Source organism: Acinonyx jubatus, chromosome A2 (genome assembly GCF_027475565.1).
Source record: "Acinonyx jubatus isolate Ajub_Pintada_27869175 chromosome A2, VMU_Ajub_asm_v1.0, whole genome shotgun sequence".
Taxonomy (NCBI): Eukaryota; Metazoa; Chordata; class Mammalia; order Carnivora; family Felidae; genus Acinonyx; species Acinonyx jubatus.
Genome location: NC_069383.1, coordinates 159,426,413 through 159,443,063, shown reverse-complemented (window position 1 = coordinate 159,443,063; position 16,651 = coordinate 159,426,413). Strand labels below are relative to the sequence as shown.

The window sequence follows — 16,651 nt, the reverse complement described above, 5'->3', positions numbered from 1 at the left end:
TATTTTTTTTAGGATAAGTATATTCCAAAACATCGTAATATTTGACACTCAAATCTAACTGGGTGTCCTCTGATTTGGTCTCCTCAGTCTTGCAACCCTAACTCTGGACCATTTGGTCAGGCAGGGCCAGTCCTCTACCAGCAGAGGGAGAGCAGGGGGGCCCCTGCTATTGCCTGGTTTGGGGTATTTTCGGGGAAGCTTCCAATTCAAAATTGAAAGTACCTGGAAAGAGGAGCTTTGCAGGGTCTGGCTTTGCCCGCCGACCTCGCCTGCCTGGAGCTCTCCACGGTTTTTACCCCTTCCTCCTTCTTTTTCTTGTGGTAAGGTAGACATGACGTAAAATTTGCCATTGTCATCATTTTTAAGCGTGCAGCTCGGTGACACTAAGGTACCGGGTAGCTTCTAATCTGCTGCCTGTCTATGAATCTGCCTAGCCTGGGGACCTCAAGTAAGTGGAATCGTACAATATTTGTCCTTTCGTGTCTGGTTTATTTCACTTAGCCTAATGTTTTCAAGTGTGTCCGTATTCTAGCGTGTATCAGAATTTCATTCCTTTTTAAGGCTGAATAACATTCTGTTGTCTGGGGCACCTGGGTGGCTCAGTCAGTTAAACATTCAGCTCTTGGTTTCGGCTCAGGTCGTGATCTCACGGTTCGTGAGTTCGAGCCCCTGTGTCGGGCCCTGGGCTGACAGTGTGGAGCCTGCTTGGGATTCTCTCTCTCTCCCTCTCTCTCTCTGTCCCTCCCCTGCTGGGATGCACTCTGTCTATCTCTCTGTCAAAATAAATAAATGAACTTTAAAAAAAAAAAAAAAACCCTTCCATTGTCTGGAAGGACAGCCCTGTATGGATATCGGCAAAACCACATGTTGTGTCCCATTCATCCCGCGATGGACACCCTGTTGTCTCCACCATCTGGCTGTGGTGAGGCACGCTGCTGGGAACGCGGCCGTGCAGATCTGTTGGAGCCCCTGTCCCTGCTTTTAATTCTTTTGGGAGCAGGAGGTATCCTGAGTTTGACTTCCGGAACACCCTCCATACGGCTCGCACGGCCTCCCTTTTCCTTGAATCTTCCCTTTGGACCCGCTGATCTTTGTCCTCCCCTCCCTGGCCGCTCCTTCTCTGCCTCCACTTCCTCCCTCTGTCCTTCATACGCCAGGCTCCCTCTTCGTCTCCCGCTTCTCCCGTCTCTGGCTGCGGCTGGCCCCGGGCGCCCCTCCCCTTCCTGCGACCTCCTCGCGGGTCTCCCCTTTCCCCAAATCACTCCAGTCCCATCCCTGGTGGCTGGACAACCTCTACGGACTCCCATCTCCCCTGCCACTGCCCGAAAGGTTTCCTCGTGTCTCTGGTTTTTCTCCTTCTGTAAACAGAAGCATGTCAGGACAGCCTCTTGGCCTGGGCCGGGCCCCCTCCCCCTCCTCTGCATCTGGCCTCCCTCACCGGAGGCAGAAGTGGGATTGTGGCCAGGGCTGGGGGTGGCAGGGGTGATGGGCAGTTGGGGCACAGGCTGTCCTAGCTCCCAGCAGCAGGTACCCTGAGGGAGACGGGTGGGGAGAGGGGGGGTGCCTCATCCTTTGCTTTGAAACCTCTTTCCTCCAACATTGCCCGGGTGAGAAAAGGTGGGAGCCAGCCCAACGGGGGCCTTTCCAGGCATCCGACTGAACAGTGTATGCTGGGCCTGACGCCCCAGAGAGGAGGCGATAAATCCAGGCTCTTGCTCATGGCCCCTGAGGAGCCTGGGCCTCCGGCCACCGGGGGGAGGGGGGGGTGTTTGGGGGGGGATGAGCTCCCCCAGTCAGACTCAGAGGCGAGATGTCCCCGGAATGCCCACTCTGCAGAAGGGCTTACAAGGTGCAGATTTGGATCGTACACGGATAAACTTCAAAATGTGAATAGTTCATTAGTAAGCCACGGCCCGCCAGAGCAACTTTAAGCGTGTTGTTTCTCCGGTTCCATTTCATCAGGTAGGAAAGGAGACGGGCATCAAACAAAGTAGCAAATAAATGGCAGGGCAGATGGCTCCTGAGTAGAAAAGCCTTAGTCAAAGGGTTGCCTCCCTGGTATGACTTGTATTAGCTCAGCGTGACCTCGGGCAAGTTCCAGCCCCTCTCGTGGCCTCAGTTTTCTCATCTGTAAAATGGGTGTAATGCTGCCTTCTTGTAGGATTACTTGCTGTGTGGGTACGAGGTGGTGTGGACACATCGCAAACCGGATCAGTGGAAGCGATCTTATGTTAGTGGTTGTTTTCCTATTTCGGGACTCAGGGCTCTTCCTCTGGGGGGGAAGATGGTTGTGTTAGATGCAGTCACACAGTCCGTCCCTGCCCTCCCAGAGCTAGTTGGATAGGAGGGATGGTTTAACCCAGCCATTAGAATCAAGGGTGATAGAATGTTCCAGGAAGCAGGCTGAAGAACTGAGGGAGGCCAGCTGGCCCTGTTTGGAGGGACAGGAATTCTGGATCGGAATTTTACTTAGAAAATCCCCTCGGGGTGCCCCGCTGGCTCAGCAGGTGGAGTGTGTGGGCTCCTGATCTCAGGATTGAGAGTTTGAGCCCCACATTGGGGATGGAGATTACTTGAAAGAAAGAAAGAAAGAAAGAAAGAAAGAAAGAAAGAAAGAAAATCCCCTCTACTTTCTTTTTTTTTTAATTATTTTTAACGTTTATTCATTTTTGGGACAGAGAGAGACAGAGCATGAACGGGGGAGGGGCAGAGAGAGAGGGAGACACAGAATCGGAAGCAGGCTCCGGGTTCCGAGCCGTCAGCCCAGAGCCCGACGCGGGGCTCGAACTCACGGACCGCGAGATCGTGACCTGAGCTGAAGTCGGATGCCCAACTGACCGAGCCACCCAGGCGCCCCTCCCCTCTACTTTCAAGTACAAAACCAATGTAATCGTTTGTGTAAACAAACCTATTAAGTCTTCTGCAGACCCCTCTGCCAGGCCAGGGGATGACCAGCTCAGCTGGAGTTACTGGGCATAAGGGAGCTCTTCCAGAGCCAGGCTCGAGGTCCGCTCTAAACATTTAAAGGCTCCCAGAGACCGGAGCCAGAAGGCCCCTGCCCCGATGCCCTGGTCAAGACCACCTCAAAGTGTGTGATCAGCACTGTCAGGTCTGAGTTCACCCCAACCCATCCCTGCACCTACTAATTCTGGTCTCCCTGCCCTTTCCTCCAACAAAAGTATTGAATGCTGTCTCCAGTTGGTATCTCAAGGAGGCTTCTGAGACAGTTGCAGAAGGCTCAAGATGGAGGCGGGCCATTCAGCTGCAAGCCTGATGAGGTCTGTGTTTCCCTGACCAGAGGTGTGAACCCTCAGGGCCCAGCAGGCCCCTCCCAGGACCTCCTTGGAGCAAGCTGAGACCCTGGGAAACAGAGTTAAACGGAGTATTTTTGTACCCGATGTTTACAGATGCTGTTGGGAAGTTATCAGTAAAAAGACTCTGTTACTAAAAGGGGGGGAAAAAAACCTGGGGCGCCTGGGTGGCTCAGTCGGTTGAGCGTCCGACTTCGGCTCAGGTCATGATCTCACGGTTCGTGGGTTCAGGCCCCACATCAGGCTCTGTGCTGAACACTTGCTCAGAGCCTGGAGCCTGCTTTGGATTCTGTGTCTCCCCCCTCCTCTGCTCTCTCTCTGTCTCTCAAAAATAAATAAAAGTTAAAAAATAAAAATTAAAAAAAACTATTGAGTACAACCCAATTAGGAAAATTTAGACAATCTTTAGATACCTTCCAGAGCTCATCCCAAACCAAAAAAACCCTATATCCAACCACATAAAATAGTGTCCACATGACATGTAAATGATCTCTCGAACTGGTCAAGTTTCACATATTGGTCAAGTTTCATGTATTTTAAAAAGGTCTACATCTTACCAATTAGTAGACAGGAGACTTTCAAGAAGTGTCCTATTAAATGTAAAAAAGAAGGAGAAGAAGAAGAAGAAGAAGAAGAAGAAGAAGAAGAAGAAGAAGAAGAAGAAGAAATAGAAGAAGAAATAGAAGGAAAGAAAGAAAGAAGGAAAGAGAAAGAAAGAGAGAAAGAAAGAAAGAAAGAAGGAAAGAGAAGAAAGAAAGAGAAAGAAAGAAAGAAAGAAAGAAGGAAAGAGAAAGAAAGAGAGAAAGAAAGAAAGAAAGAAAGAAGGGAAGAGAAGAAAGAAAGAAAGAAAGAAAGAGAAAGAAAGAAAGAGAAAGAAAGAAAGAAAGAGAGAGAAAGAAAGAAAGAAAGAAGGAAAGAGAAAGAGAGAAAGAAAGAAAGAAAGAAAGAAGGAAAGAGAAGAAAGAAAGAAAGAAAGAAAGAGAGAGAAAGAAAGAAAGAAGGAAAGAGAAAGAGAGAAAGAAAGAAAGAAAGAAAGAAGGAAAGAGAAGAAAGAAAGAAAGAAAGAGAGAGAGAAACAAAGAAAGAAAGAGAAAGAAAGAAAGAAAGAGAAGAAAGAAAGAGAGAGAAAGAAAGAAAGAAAGAAAGAGAAAGAAAGAGAGAAAGAAAGAAAGAAAGAAGGAAAGAGAAGAAAGAAAGAAAGAGAAAGAAAGAAAGAAAGAGAAAGAAAGAAAGAGAGAGAGAAAGAAAGAAAGAAAGAAGGAAAGAGAAAGAGAGAAAGAAAGAAAGAAGGAAAGAGAAGAAAGAGAGAGAGAAAGAAAGAAAGAAAGAGAAAGAAAGAAAGAAAGAGAGAGAAAGAAAGAAAGAAAGAAGGAAAGAGAAGAAAGAAAGAAAGAAAGAAAGAGAAAGAAAGAAAGAGAAAGAAAGAAGGAAAGAGAAGAAAGAAAGAAAGAAAGAGAAAGAAAGAAAGAAAGAGAGAGAGAAAGAAAGAAAGAAAGAAGGAAAGAGAAAGAAAGAAAGAAGGAAAGAGAAGAAAGAAAGAAAGAAAGAGAAAGAAAGAAAGAGAAAGAAAGAAAGAAAGAGAGAGAGAAAGAAAGAAAGAAAGAAGGAAAGAGAAAGAGAGAAAGAAAGAAAGAAAGAAGGAAAGAGAAGAAAGAAAGAAAGAGAGAGAGAGAAAGAAAGAAAGAGAAAGAAAGAAAGAAAGAGAAAGAAAGAAAGAGAGAAAGAAAGAAAGAAAGAAGGAAAGAGAAAGAGAGAAAGAAAGAAAGAAAGAAGGAAAGAGAAAGAGAGAAAGAAAGAAAGAAAGAAAGAAGGAAAGAGAAGAAAGAAAGAAAGAAAGAGAGAGAAAGAAAGAAAGAAAGAGAAAGAAAGAAAGAAAGAAGGAAAGAGAAGAAAGAAAGAAAGAGAAAGAAAGAAAGAAAGAAAGAGAGAGAGAAAGAAAGAAAGAAGGAAAGAGAAAGAAAGACAGAAAGAAAGAAAGAAAGAAGGAAAGAGAGAAAGAAAGAAAGAAAGAAAGAAAGAGAAAGAAAGAGAGAGAGAGAGAAAGAAAGAAAGAAGGAAAGAGAAAGAGAGAAAGAAAGAAAGAAAGAAGGAAAGAGAAGAAAGAAAGAAAGAGAGAGAGAGAAAGAAAGAAAGAAAGAAAGAAAGAAAGAAAGAAAGAGAAATCAGGGGGTCTTCCCGGAGGAGGTGTTAGCGAAGGAACAAATAAGAGTTGGTGAGGCAGAGGCCGCAGGTGAGGGCACTCCAGGCATCAAAAGGACAGGATGTTCAGCAGCCTGCAGGTTTGAGGGATCCCGCTGCCTTCCAACAACTGGCGTTCCTTCTGTCTGGAGGTGTGGAAGGGGGAGATGGGGCCGGATCAACAGGCCTGGTATATCACCTAAGAACTTAATCTCTAAGTTCCAAATAGCGGTGGTAGGGAGTTCAGGCAGGGTGGGGGTGGGGGGGGCGACTGCGGTTTGTCTTCGGAAACATCGGAAAGATCAAGGATCGTGTGCAAGATGCAGAGTTGAGATGGGCCGGGAGGGGGGAGTGGGGAGGGGAAGCCTGGTGGAGCGAGTAGGACCCTGGTGGCCTCCACCGGGGCAGTGGAGAAGAAAGGAGAAACACGGACAGGGGTGCAGGTGCAGCGTTCACAGGGCGCGGGTGAGAGAGCAGGAGGGAAGGGACAGGGAAGTACCTTCCACTGGCCTCCAACTCTGGTGACCAAGTAGATGACAATGACAGGGACGCGGGGGAGGGGTCCCCCCATTACCACCTCATCTGCCCAACTGCCTGCAGCTGACAGTTCCTATGGGAAGAGGTCCAGAGCCCTGAACTGCACTTGGGTCCTGCTCCTGTCTTTGTGCACACTGGATCCTTGCTGACCCTTGGGCCGATTCTTGTCTTTTTTTCTAGAGAACGAGAGAGACTGAGAGAGAGAGAGAGAGAGAGAGAGAGAGAGAATCGCAAGCAGGCTCCGTGCCAGCAGCACGAAGCCCGATGTGGGGCTCGAACCCAGGAACCGTGAGAACATGACCTGGGCCGAAACCAACAGTCAGACACTTGGGACACTTAACTGACTGAGCCACCCAGGCCCCCCCACTTGGGCCGATTCTTACCCTGCTGGGCCCTAGTCTCTCCTACAAAATGAAAGGACGGATACACAGGACGCCTCGTGTGCTTTAACTGTGATGGACCCTCCTTTAGTGTGGGGGGTGGTGTAAAATGCCACCCAGACCCCCCTGCAGCAAAGACGTGCCAACCCAGATGCTGGGAAGGATGTCAGCAGGTGGCTGTCGGCTGTCAGACCCCTTCCAGGAAGCCACACCTCTTCCTGAGCCACCCACAGGCCACGCCTGATTGATGTGGGGACACAGCAGATGTGTGGTCTGCCCACCTCAGCCTGACTGGGGACCACGCTGCAAGCCTGCTCTGGCCCGGAGCTCCCCGGGGAAGCTTTCTCCTCCTTTTCCCTCCATCTGTCTACCCACCCACCCTTCCTTCCTTCTTCCCATCCGTCCGTCCGTCCGTGTACCCATCCCTCTGTCAGTCCCTCCTTCTTCCGTGCACCCATTCGTCTCCGCATCCCTCCCTCCCTCTCCTTGCCCCAGGAAGGATTCCAGCCCCCTCGTCGCTGGTCAAACGGGACGGTCGCTACCTTGCCAGGTTTTAATGAGAGTTCTCGGAAATAATGCAGGCCGAGCGCCTGGTACAAAGCACGCCTAAAAGTGTATGTGCCGCCCCTGCTGTCGTCGGCTCCCGCCCGTCTCAGCCACCAGACACCTGCCTGCTCATCCTCCATGGTGGGAAAGTCTGGGCGCCCAGGCCTCCAGGGGCCGCCGCTGCTCCCGGCCGCTGCTGCTGCTGCTTCAGAGCCAAAGGGCTGGACACATGGCTTGGGCTCAGAACCTGTAGAGAAACGAGGGACGAGGCGTCAGGGCCAAGTGCGACGGGCTGAGGGGAGAGGACTCTTGAGTTCTGCAGCTGCTGCTGCTCTCCCGGGGCCTCGGTTGCCTCATCTATAAAATGGGCTGGTGGAAGGAGATGGTCTCAAAGATCTTGAAGCGAAGACGCGTGCGTGCCGTCACCTCCCCATCCTGCCTCCTGAGCCTGTGGCAGACGTTTGTATTCACACAAGAGGCTCTTTCCTGCTGACTGATCATTCAGCCCCTTGGACTCCCACCCCCCTGCCCCCTCCCCCCCCCCCCCCCCCCCCGCCCCGGGACCATTTCTAGCAGCTCCTTAGAGTTCCTCAGAGCGGACTTGTGAGATGAAATTGATTTGTCATACCTGCTCTGGCCAAAAGCCCTCATTCGAGAGAATGGCTCCTTAAGACCGAGCGCAAGCGCCCAATGCCCACGTCGGGAGGGTCTCTGATGGGGGGACCCCAGGCTACCCCTGCCTTTGGGTCGTATTTGAAGTTTCAGGGTTTTCTGGTTGCCATGGCAGAGAGGAGAAAACAAGGACTTTAGGGTCAACCAGACTGTGTCCTTGCCTGGACTTGCCTCTAATGGTTGCACACCTTTGCGGAAAAGACCTCTTTGAGCCTCAGTTTCCTCACCTGGGAGGTGGGCGTGACAATGCCTGCCTTTCAGAGTTGTGGGGAGGATGCAGGGGCCCTAGTGTGTGGAGCGTAGGCCTGGGGCACTTGGCCAGTCTTGGCCACCTTCCTTGCCCTCTAGGTCAGGAGGGTGCCCTGCCTTGATGTCGGGTCTTGGGCTGAGCCCCTTGCTGTGGGAAGGGGGGGTGTACCCACTTTTTCTCTCCCCCTGCCCTTTATAATGCAGCCAGCACAGTCCCCCTACCTATTTGAATCCCCGCGGAGGCTCCTGATCGCTTGCAGGAGGAATATTGAGACTCTTAGCCCGGCCACTGATGTCCACCAGGATATTCCTTCTGTGCCTGGTCCCCGCCCCTGCGGGACCTGCTGCTTGAGACCCTCCCCTTCCGTTCCTGCTCTGAGGCTGCCTGCCTGAAGACCTCACCCTGTTCCTTCCAGAAATCTCTGTCCGCCCCCGACCTGTGGTGCCTCTCTCATGTGCCTTTCATTTCCTTGCATTGCCTCGACATCGTCCCTGCTCCAACCCCCCTCCAAAGACATCCCTGACTCTGCCAAAACCAGGGAGGAGATCAGCACGTCCTAAGTGACAGCAATGGCGGTCTCAGGTGGGGCCGAGATGGGGTGGGGAGTGGGAGGTCAGATGCCTTTGGAAAGTGCCGAGTTAGGTCCGCAGCTTGGGTCCCCTGTGGCTGGGTGACCCCATGGACCATCCTAGTTAATGCTGAGCCAGGATAATTACGAGCCAACATCTGCTGTCATTCTCCAAAGGGTCTAGCTAGGGTGATACGTTTGTGGCCACCTTGCCTGCGACCATTGCTGCTGGCACAGGGGAAGGCTGGTGATGTCCCTAACCCAAATAGGCACCAGTGGACGAATAGATACACAAGAGTGACGGAGGCGCACGGAGCAGTAGGATTCAGCCACTAAAGGGAAGGGAGTTTGGACACTGCTGCAACGTGAGGATTGACCTTGAAGACCTTACAAGCGAAGAAGCCAGTCGACAAAGACCACATGCTACGCGAGTGCATTTATATACAATGCCTGCAGCAGGTGAAATCTGTAGAGACAGAAGGCAGATTAGTGGTTGCCTAGGGCTTTGGGGGAAATAGAGGGTTATGAGGTGATGGCTGAAAGATACGGTTTCTGTTGGGGTGATGAACGTGTTCTAAAGCTGTCGCAATGGCTGCATAATACTGCGGATGTAGTTAAAGTTATCGAACTGAACACGTTAGATGGGTAAACCGGCTGGTGTGTGAATTACATCTCAATGAAACTGTTGCTCCCAACATTCCCGGGGCCCCTTGTAGAACTTTGATGGGGCAGGTGCACGCGGGCTGCTGCTCCGTTTCCTTCAAGGTGAATGAGCCTTTGATGCTCCGGGCCTGCCACAGTGTGTGAGCACGTCACTGCTTCCACCACGCCTGTGCTCCCACCGCCCTCCTGGGCTGACGGAGGGCCTCTGCTCTGCTGTCCTCCTTAAGTCTCGTCTCTCCCGCCTTCCCCACCCTGAAGCCAGGGCCGCATCTATGACTCAGAGAAATGTCGGAATAAAACAAGCAGGCTGTGAGGGAGAAAAACCAGATGTGGGGCGGGGGGGGGGGGGGTCCGGGAGGCTGATGCGAGTCTGGGAGGGAATGTGGAGCTGGCCCAAGGGTCAGTCCTACCCCCTGCTCATGCCCAGGGGGCCTCAGGAAAGACTGAAGGGTCTGCCTGCTTCACTGGGCAGGGGCCTCATGGAGGCCTGAGGCCTCGACAGCCTGTAGAGGCCAAAGGCAGAACCTCAGACGTTGGGTTCTGCAATCCACAGGCTGAAAGTGAAAGGCCAGGGATGAGTTTACCTTTTCTATGGAAGCTTCTGAGTCAAGAATAGGCTGGACTTGACTTTGATGACAGACTCAACTCTGATCCTGGTATAACATGCTGAACCCCAATCTTTGTGTCACAAGCTATAAGTCCTGATGCCAAAGGTCATAGACTGAACTTTGATCCTGGTGTCATGGACTGAGCCCCCACCCAACATCATAGACTGAGACCTGATCCTGGTGTCATAGACTGAGCCCCATCCTGGTGTCATGGACTGAGCCCCCACCCAACATCGTAGACTGAGACCTGATCCTGGTGTCATAGACTGAGCCCCATCCTGGTGTCATGGACTGAGCCCCCACCCAACATCGTAGACTGAGACCTGATCCTGGTGTCACAGACTGAGCCCCATCCTGGTGTCATGGACTGAGCCCCCACCCAACATCATAGACTGAGCCTGATCCTGGTGTCATGGACTGAGCCCCCACCCAACATCATAGACTGAGACCTGATCCTGGTGTCATAAACTGAGCCCTATCCTGGTGTCATGGACTGAGCCCCCACCCAACATCATAGACTGAGACCTGATCCTGATGTCATAGACTGAGCCCCATCCTGGTGTCATGGACTGAGCCCCCACCCAACATCATAGACTGAGACCTGATCCTGGTGTCATAGGCTGAGCCCCATTCTGGTGTCATGGACTGAGCCCCCACCCAACATCGTAGACTGAGACCTGATCCTGGTGTCATAGACTGAGCCCCATCCTGGTGTCATGGACTGAGCCCCCACCCAACATCATAGACTGAGACCTGATCCTGGTGTCATAGACTGAGCCCCATCCTGGTGTCATGGACTGAGCCCCCACCCAACATCATAGACTGAGCCTGATCCTGGCGTCATGGACTGAGCCCCCACCCAACATCATAGACTGAGTCCTGATCCTGGTGTCATAGACTGAGTTTCCAGCCTAGTGCCACAGCTGAATCCTGACCCTGCTTACAGACTGAGCCTTGACTCTGATGTTGCACACTGAACTCTGATTTTGATGGCAGATTCTCTTCCCCCAGACTCCAGACATTGTCTCCAGGGGCCTCTGGTCATTGGTGCCTAGTATTCCCATCCATACTCCAACCTCCAGCTGCCAAGACCAAACTCATTGTTTTCTTTCCTCCTCCTATGTCCCTGTGGCAGGGTGACCATACTATCTTCCTGGTGACCTGGCCAGAAACCTGGAGGCCAGCCTTCCCTCCTCACTACCCCTCAGGACACCAAGCCCCGTCAATTTCATCTCCCTGACATTTCTCCACTCTAACATCTTTTCTTTTCTCTGCCATTGTTTGAATTTCAGTCCCTGTTCTCTCCCTGCCCAACCACAATTCTTGTTGGGGTTTTCTCACGCAAACAATGGTCAACCACAATTTCTACCCCGCTATTGCACTGTAATTGGTTTACCTGTTCCCTTCTCTCTTTTTTTAATGTTTATTTTTGAGAGAGAGAGAGATAGAGTGAGTGGGGGAATGGCAGAGAGAGAGGGAGACACAGAATCTGAAGCAGGCTCCAGGCTCTGAGCTGTTAGCACAGAGCCCGACACGGGGCTTGAACCCACAAACTGTGAGATCATGACCTGAGCCGAAGTCAGATGGTTACTCGACTGAGCCACCCAGGTGCCCCATTTACTTGTTCCCTTCTAAGCCAGGAGTTCCATGGGCTGTATCTGGTTCAACATCTGATTTTATAAATAAAGTTTTATTAGCACAAGTCACGCCCATTTGTGTATGTATTATCTATGACTGCTTTCATGCTGTAACAGCAGAGTTCAATAGTTGCATCAGAGACCACGTGAGCTGCAAAATCAAAAATATTTACTCTCTGGCACTTCAGAAAAAAAGCTTGCTGACCCCTGCTGTAGCCCATGAGGTTCATGAGGGCAGGTACTATATGACCTGCTTGCACATCCCCAAGCCCCAAGTGGTAAAATCTTATGTGTATTGATCAGCTCCTGTATACCTTGCCTAGTGCTAAGCCTATCAGGTACTTTGCGTTCTTCTATCCTCATAAGCCCTCGAGTGCTCCCTTTACAAAAGAGGAAACTGAGGCTTAGAGAACTTGTCCTAGGTCATACCATACGGGTAAGAGGCAGAGATGGATGTGAACCCAGGAATTTCCACCTCCAAAGCAGGGGTTTGTAACCACCAGGCTATCCTGTGGTAAGCTGATGAAAGTATGGATGAGTGAATAAATGATTGGAAGGGTGGATGGTTGGATGGATGAGTGAATACATTGTTGGATAGGTGGACAGATGGTTAGATAGTTGGCTAGCTGGCTGGATGGCTGGATGAATGGATAGTTGGTTGGCTGGATGGTTGGCTGGGTGGGTGGTTAGATGGTTATATAAATGGATTGATGGATGCTGGGATGCATGAATGAATGGATCCTTGGCTTCCTGGCTGTTTGGATGGATGGATGGATGGGTATATGATTAGATGGGTGAATGGTTAGATGGTAAGATAGGTGGATGGTTATGTGGTTGGATGGATGGATGGTTAGATGGTTGGATGTTTGGATAGATGGATGGATGGATGGATGGATGGCTAGTTGAATGGATGGATGATAAGGTGGATGGACGAATGGGTGGATGGTTAGGTGAATGCATGCATGGATAGATGCATGGTGGCATGAATGGATAGTTGGCTAGCTGGCTGGTTGGGTGGCTGGATACATGCATGCACAAATACATGGATGCATGGGCGGGTAGTTGGGTGGCTGGCTGATTGGATGGATGAATGATTAGATGGATGGATAGATCATTGGTTAGATGAATGTATGCATGGATGGATAGTTGGCTAGCTGGCTGGTTGGATGGATGCATGTATATGTGGATGGATGGATAGTTGGGATAGATGGGGTGGCAGTGTCCAGAGACAGTGAGGCATTCGTTACATTAAGGAAATGGCATTCTGAGGGGATGAGTGGGGGAGGGGGAAGATGTAGATAGAAGGGGGGCAGGACAGAGTCAGAGAAGCCAGGCAAGAGGGAAACCCAGTTAAGGCACAGAATGTACTCATTACGGATTCAGTGAGGCAACTTCCCTGCAGGTCCTAACTACCCTTTCCCCAGCCTTGTTTCATTCCCCAAATCCGACCCTATCATTTTCCCAGGAAGTCCCATTAGGTGTCCAGATAGCCAGTTACAGAGCTTGAGAGGGGCACACAAAAAAGCCCTCTTCCTATGTATCTCCCTACTCCTCCCAGGGCTAAAGCCTGGAAGGACATTGTGAGGAAAGACTCTACTCCCCAGCACCATGCTTCTCGCTAAGGAGCCTGGATTCAGGTTCCACCATTAGCCCCTGCAGCCCCAGCCATAAAAGGGTGTAAGAGTGACTGCTGGTTTCCTCAGCTCACTCCCCCACCTGCCAGCCTGTGAATCAGTCTCAATGTGCCTGGGCAGGAAGATGGGCTGGGCGGAGAGGCCAGGAGCGGGTGGAACTTCATAAGGATCTGGGTCCCAGACAGGGACTTCGGGGGTCCATGGTTGATGCACTTGTTCTCTGGTATTGCCATCCACTGGTGGATTTAAAAGCCCTCCCCAGACCCTCCGGCTGCCCACACTGGCAGCTTCGTTTACCAGTCAGAACACAGCACAGAGGTAGCTCTGGGACAGAACTGTTTCCAGATCCTGGCCCCTCCAGCATGCGCTTGCTATGTGACCTCGAGCAAAAGTCACTCAGCCTCTCTCAACATCACGAGGGTTCAACAACCGGCGAGCAACTTCTACCTTTCTGGCTATTCTTTTCTCGCGTCCCAATCTCCGGGCCTCCCTCTGTCTCCCCGGCCCCAGCCTCCAGGTCCTCTGATACTCCTGTCTCCTTCTTGACCCAAGCAGGGTGCCTGGTACACATTAGGCCCTCAACCAGTCTGCGGAATGAATGAGCTAATGAATCTTCTCCCTGGCTTCCCCCCTGCATGAACACTCACTGTCACCCTGGACAAGCACTTGGCTCATGCAGGTGACAGTGGAGGCTAAGCAGTGGACTGGAGTGGGCGAGGGTCGGGCAAAGGTGGGAGGCACGGGAGGAAGGACACCCAGGAGGCTCCTATCACACTGTCCCCCACACCCTGTGGCCCCTGATACTGGCTGGTTATCTTCAAGGGAAAACTCATCCTGAGATTTAAGGAGAAGCGTCTTTTTGCCAAAGTGATTCGCCCAGGCCTCGGGGGATATAATACAAGGGGCCTCTCCAGCCCCCACAGAAGTAAACTGAGGCCCCAGGACCCGGGAGGGGACCGCCACCAACCCCTTTCGTGTGTTGTGTTTGAGGGAGGTGTCTTCCAGAACCCCTCGGAGTCTCAAACCTCCTCTCTTTGGCTGCCTCCCTAGCTTCCATCCTGCCATCACCCAGGAGCAAACAGCAGCAGGAACCCCCAGCCAGTCATCAGGGTGCCCCAAGGGAGTTCTGGGGTGGATTCTCGTTCTGCAAATTTACCTCCCGACACAAGGTCCTGGCTGAGCCTGGGGAGACGGTTCCTCTGAAGTGACAAGGACCCCATAAGTCTGTGATGTTCTGTCGGGCCCGGGGGACTAGGGATCATGGAATTTGGGGCCGGATCAGGCAGAGCCTGTGCCCCAGGCAAAGGAAAGGCTCCAGGCTGTCCAGGGAGCCCTGCTGGGGGCAGGGGGACATGCCTGCTGGCCACTGCCCGCCCCCTTACCTCTCTTGAAGGCCCACCGCTTCAGCCACCGCTTGGAGAGGGCTGGCCAGGAGTGGTTGAGCGCTGAGTTAGCCATGGGGGCCCACGCGCGCGCGAGAGTGGTGGGTGCACAGCAGGGGCTGAAGCAGGAGTTTGGCCGGGAAGCCCTACCAGGATGGGGCTGCCAGCAAGAGGGGCGGAGACTGCCGCCAGGGGCGGCCAGATGCATCAGCTGATGGGAGCTTGGGGCCAGGGCAGGGGGGCAGGGGGGCTGGGGGGCCAGGGACTCCAGCCTGGGGGGGAAGGCCAAGCCCTGAGCACAAGCCCCCCTCACCCCTCCTCCATCTATAGGCGTCTCACCCTGGCCGGGCTAGACATTCCCAGGACGGGCGGAAGGAAACGGCACCGTGAGTGGTAGTGACATTGGGGTCCTCAGAAGACAAGTTTAGACTGGGTCCTGAGGTGAGCTTGGGTGTGTGTGAACGTCTGCGTGTGTGTGTGTGTGTGTGTGTGTGTGTGTGCGTGCACCACTGGCTGTGATTTTGACCCTGCGTTTGTGAGTCTGCACACAGAGTGTGTATTTTCACATCTGTGCATGTGTGTGTGTGTGTTTAAGTTTTATTTATTTAAGTCATCTGTACATCCCCCGTGGGGCTCGAACCCACGACCCTGAGATCAAAGTCACGCACTCTTCCAGCCGAGCCAGCCAGGCACCCCTGTGAGTGTGTGTTTGAGGGCAAATCTTGGGTGTCAAGTTGCCCATGTGGGGGTGAATAGGAACATCTGGGTGGTTCTCCCCCCAGCGTTTTGTTTTTTTAACTTTATTTATTTATTTTGAGAGAAAGTACGAGAGAGTGTGAGTCGGGGGGGGGGGCGGAGAGAGAGAGAGAGAGAGAGAGAGAATCCCAAGCAGGCTCTGTGCCATCAGTGCAGAGCCCAACTCGGGGCTTGAACTCCTGAGCCATGAGATCATGACCTGAGCCGAAATCAGGAGTTGGGCACTTAAGCGACTGAGCCCCCCAGGCGCCCTTCCCCCCAGTTTTATTGAGATATAATGGACCCACGCCCCGTGTGCTTTTAAGGCACACGGGATAATGATTGGACTTTCATATACTGTGGAATGACCACAACACATTTCGCTAACTTCCATCACCTCATTTAGATGCAAAAAAAAAAAAAAAAAAAATCTTTTTTTCCCCTTGTGACGAGAACTCTTAGTTTCTACTCTCTCAGCGACTTTTCCAGCACACCACGCAGCGGCGTTAACGCTGGTCACTATGCTGTGCACATCACATCCCCAGGACTTCACTTATCTCGTCACTGGAAGTCGGTCCCTTTTGAGCCCCTTCCTCCAATTCCTCCCCCCCCCCCCCGCCCCCTGCCTCTGGAAGCCAGAAATCCAATCTCTTTTTCCATGGGTTTGGTTGCCGTTCTCAGATTCCACGTTTAAGTGAGATCACACAGCATTCGCCTTTCTCTGTCTGACTTATTCACTTAGCACGGTGTCCTCGGAGTCCATCCATGTTGTCCCAAGTGGCAGGACCTCCTTTTTTATAGCTGAATATTGTTTTTTAAAAAAAAACCCCTGCGATCCGGTGTGTGCGCCTGAAGGCCGGATGGTATCTGTGGGGTTGGATGTACAAAGCTCACCTGGGACCTGGGGAAATCTGCTTCTGTTACCTGGTCCCTGCCCGGGTTCCTGCGTGTCCGCGCGCGGTTGTGTACGTGTGAGTCGGGTGCGTGGGCTTTGCGTGCGAGGTCAGGTGTGCGGGCTCCGGTCGGCGCGCATGGCCGTGCCGGTGCTGCCCCCTGGTGGTGGGGCCTCCCTACTGCACCCTCGCTCCCTGAGTCTGAAAAATCCTTTGTTCCCTGCTGACCCCCGCCCCCCGCTCCCCAGATCCTTTCTGTGACCTCCCAGCCCCAAACCACTGTCACTGCTGAGAGGACCAAGGCTTTCTTCTTTCTGGAGTCCTGGCCCGCTGCCGCCCCCTCAGAGGAAAAGGCTGTCTGTCACTCCTCTCTTCAGTGACCCTCTGTCCCCTCCCTTCCCGAAGGGTTATCTGCACGCCTGCCTTTGCCTCCTGACACCCGCTTGAGCCCACAGCCCTTGTAGTCTTATTTCCACCCCCTCCAGTCTTCTAGATCTCTCTGGGGGCTAACTCCTATGGGAGAGTTTCCAGCCTCACCTTTCCTGACCCCTTCTTTCTTGAACGCCCCTCCCCCACCCCAGGCCCCAAGCTTCTCCTTCCTGTTTGTCCTCCAGTTTCCCTTCTGCCTTGGCCATCTTCCTTTCTCTGTCTGGCCTT

General features: G+C 52.2%; 1 protein-coding gene across 1 annotated transcript in view; it reads right to left on the bottom strand.

The window, feature by feature from the left end:
* The window catches only part of ARHGEF18 (Rho/Rac guanine nucleotide exchange factor 18), an 81,059-nt gene extending 66,518 nt beyond the window's left edge, over positions 1-14,541 (bottom strand). Inside the window, exons 1-2 of the mRNA XM_027050111.2 lie at positions 14,367-14,541; positions 7,078-7,199 (exon numbers count right to left, since the gene is read on the bottom strand). Of these exons, the coding sequence (XP_026905912.2) occupies positions 7,078-7,199; positions 14,367-14,442 (198 nt within the window). The 5' untranslated portion in view covers positions 14,443-14,541. The remainder of the gene's footprint in view (positions 1-7,077; positions 7,200-14,366) is intronic.
* Between the last annotated feature and the right edge of the window lie 2,110 nt (positions 14,542-16,651).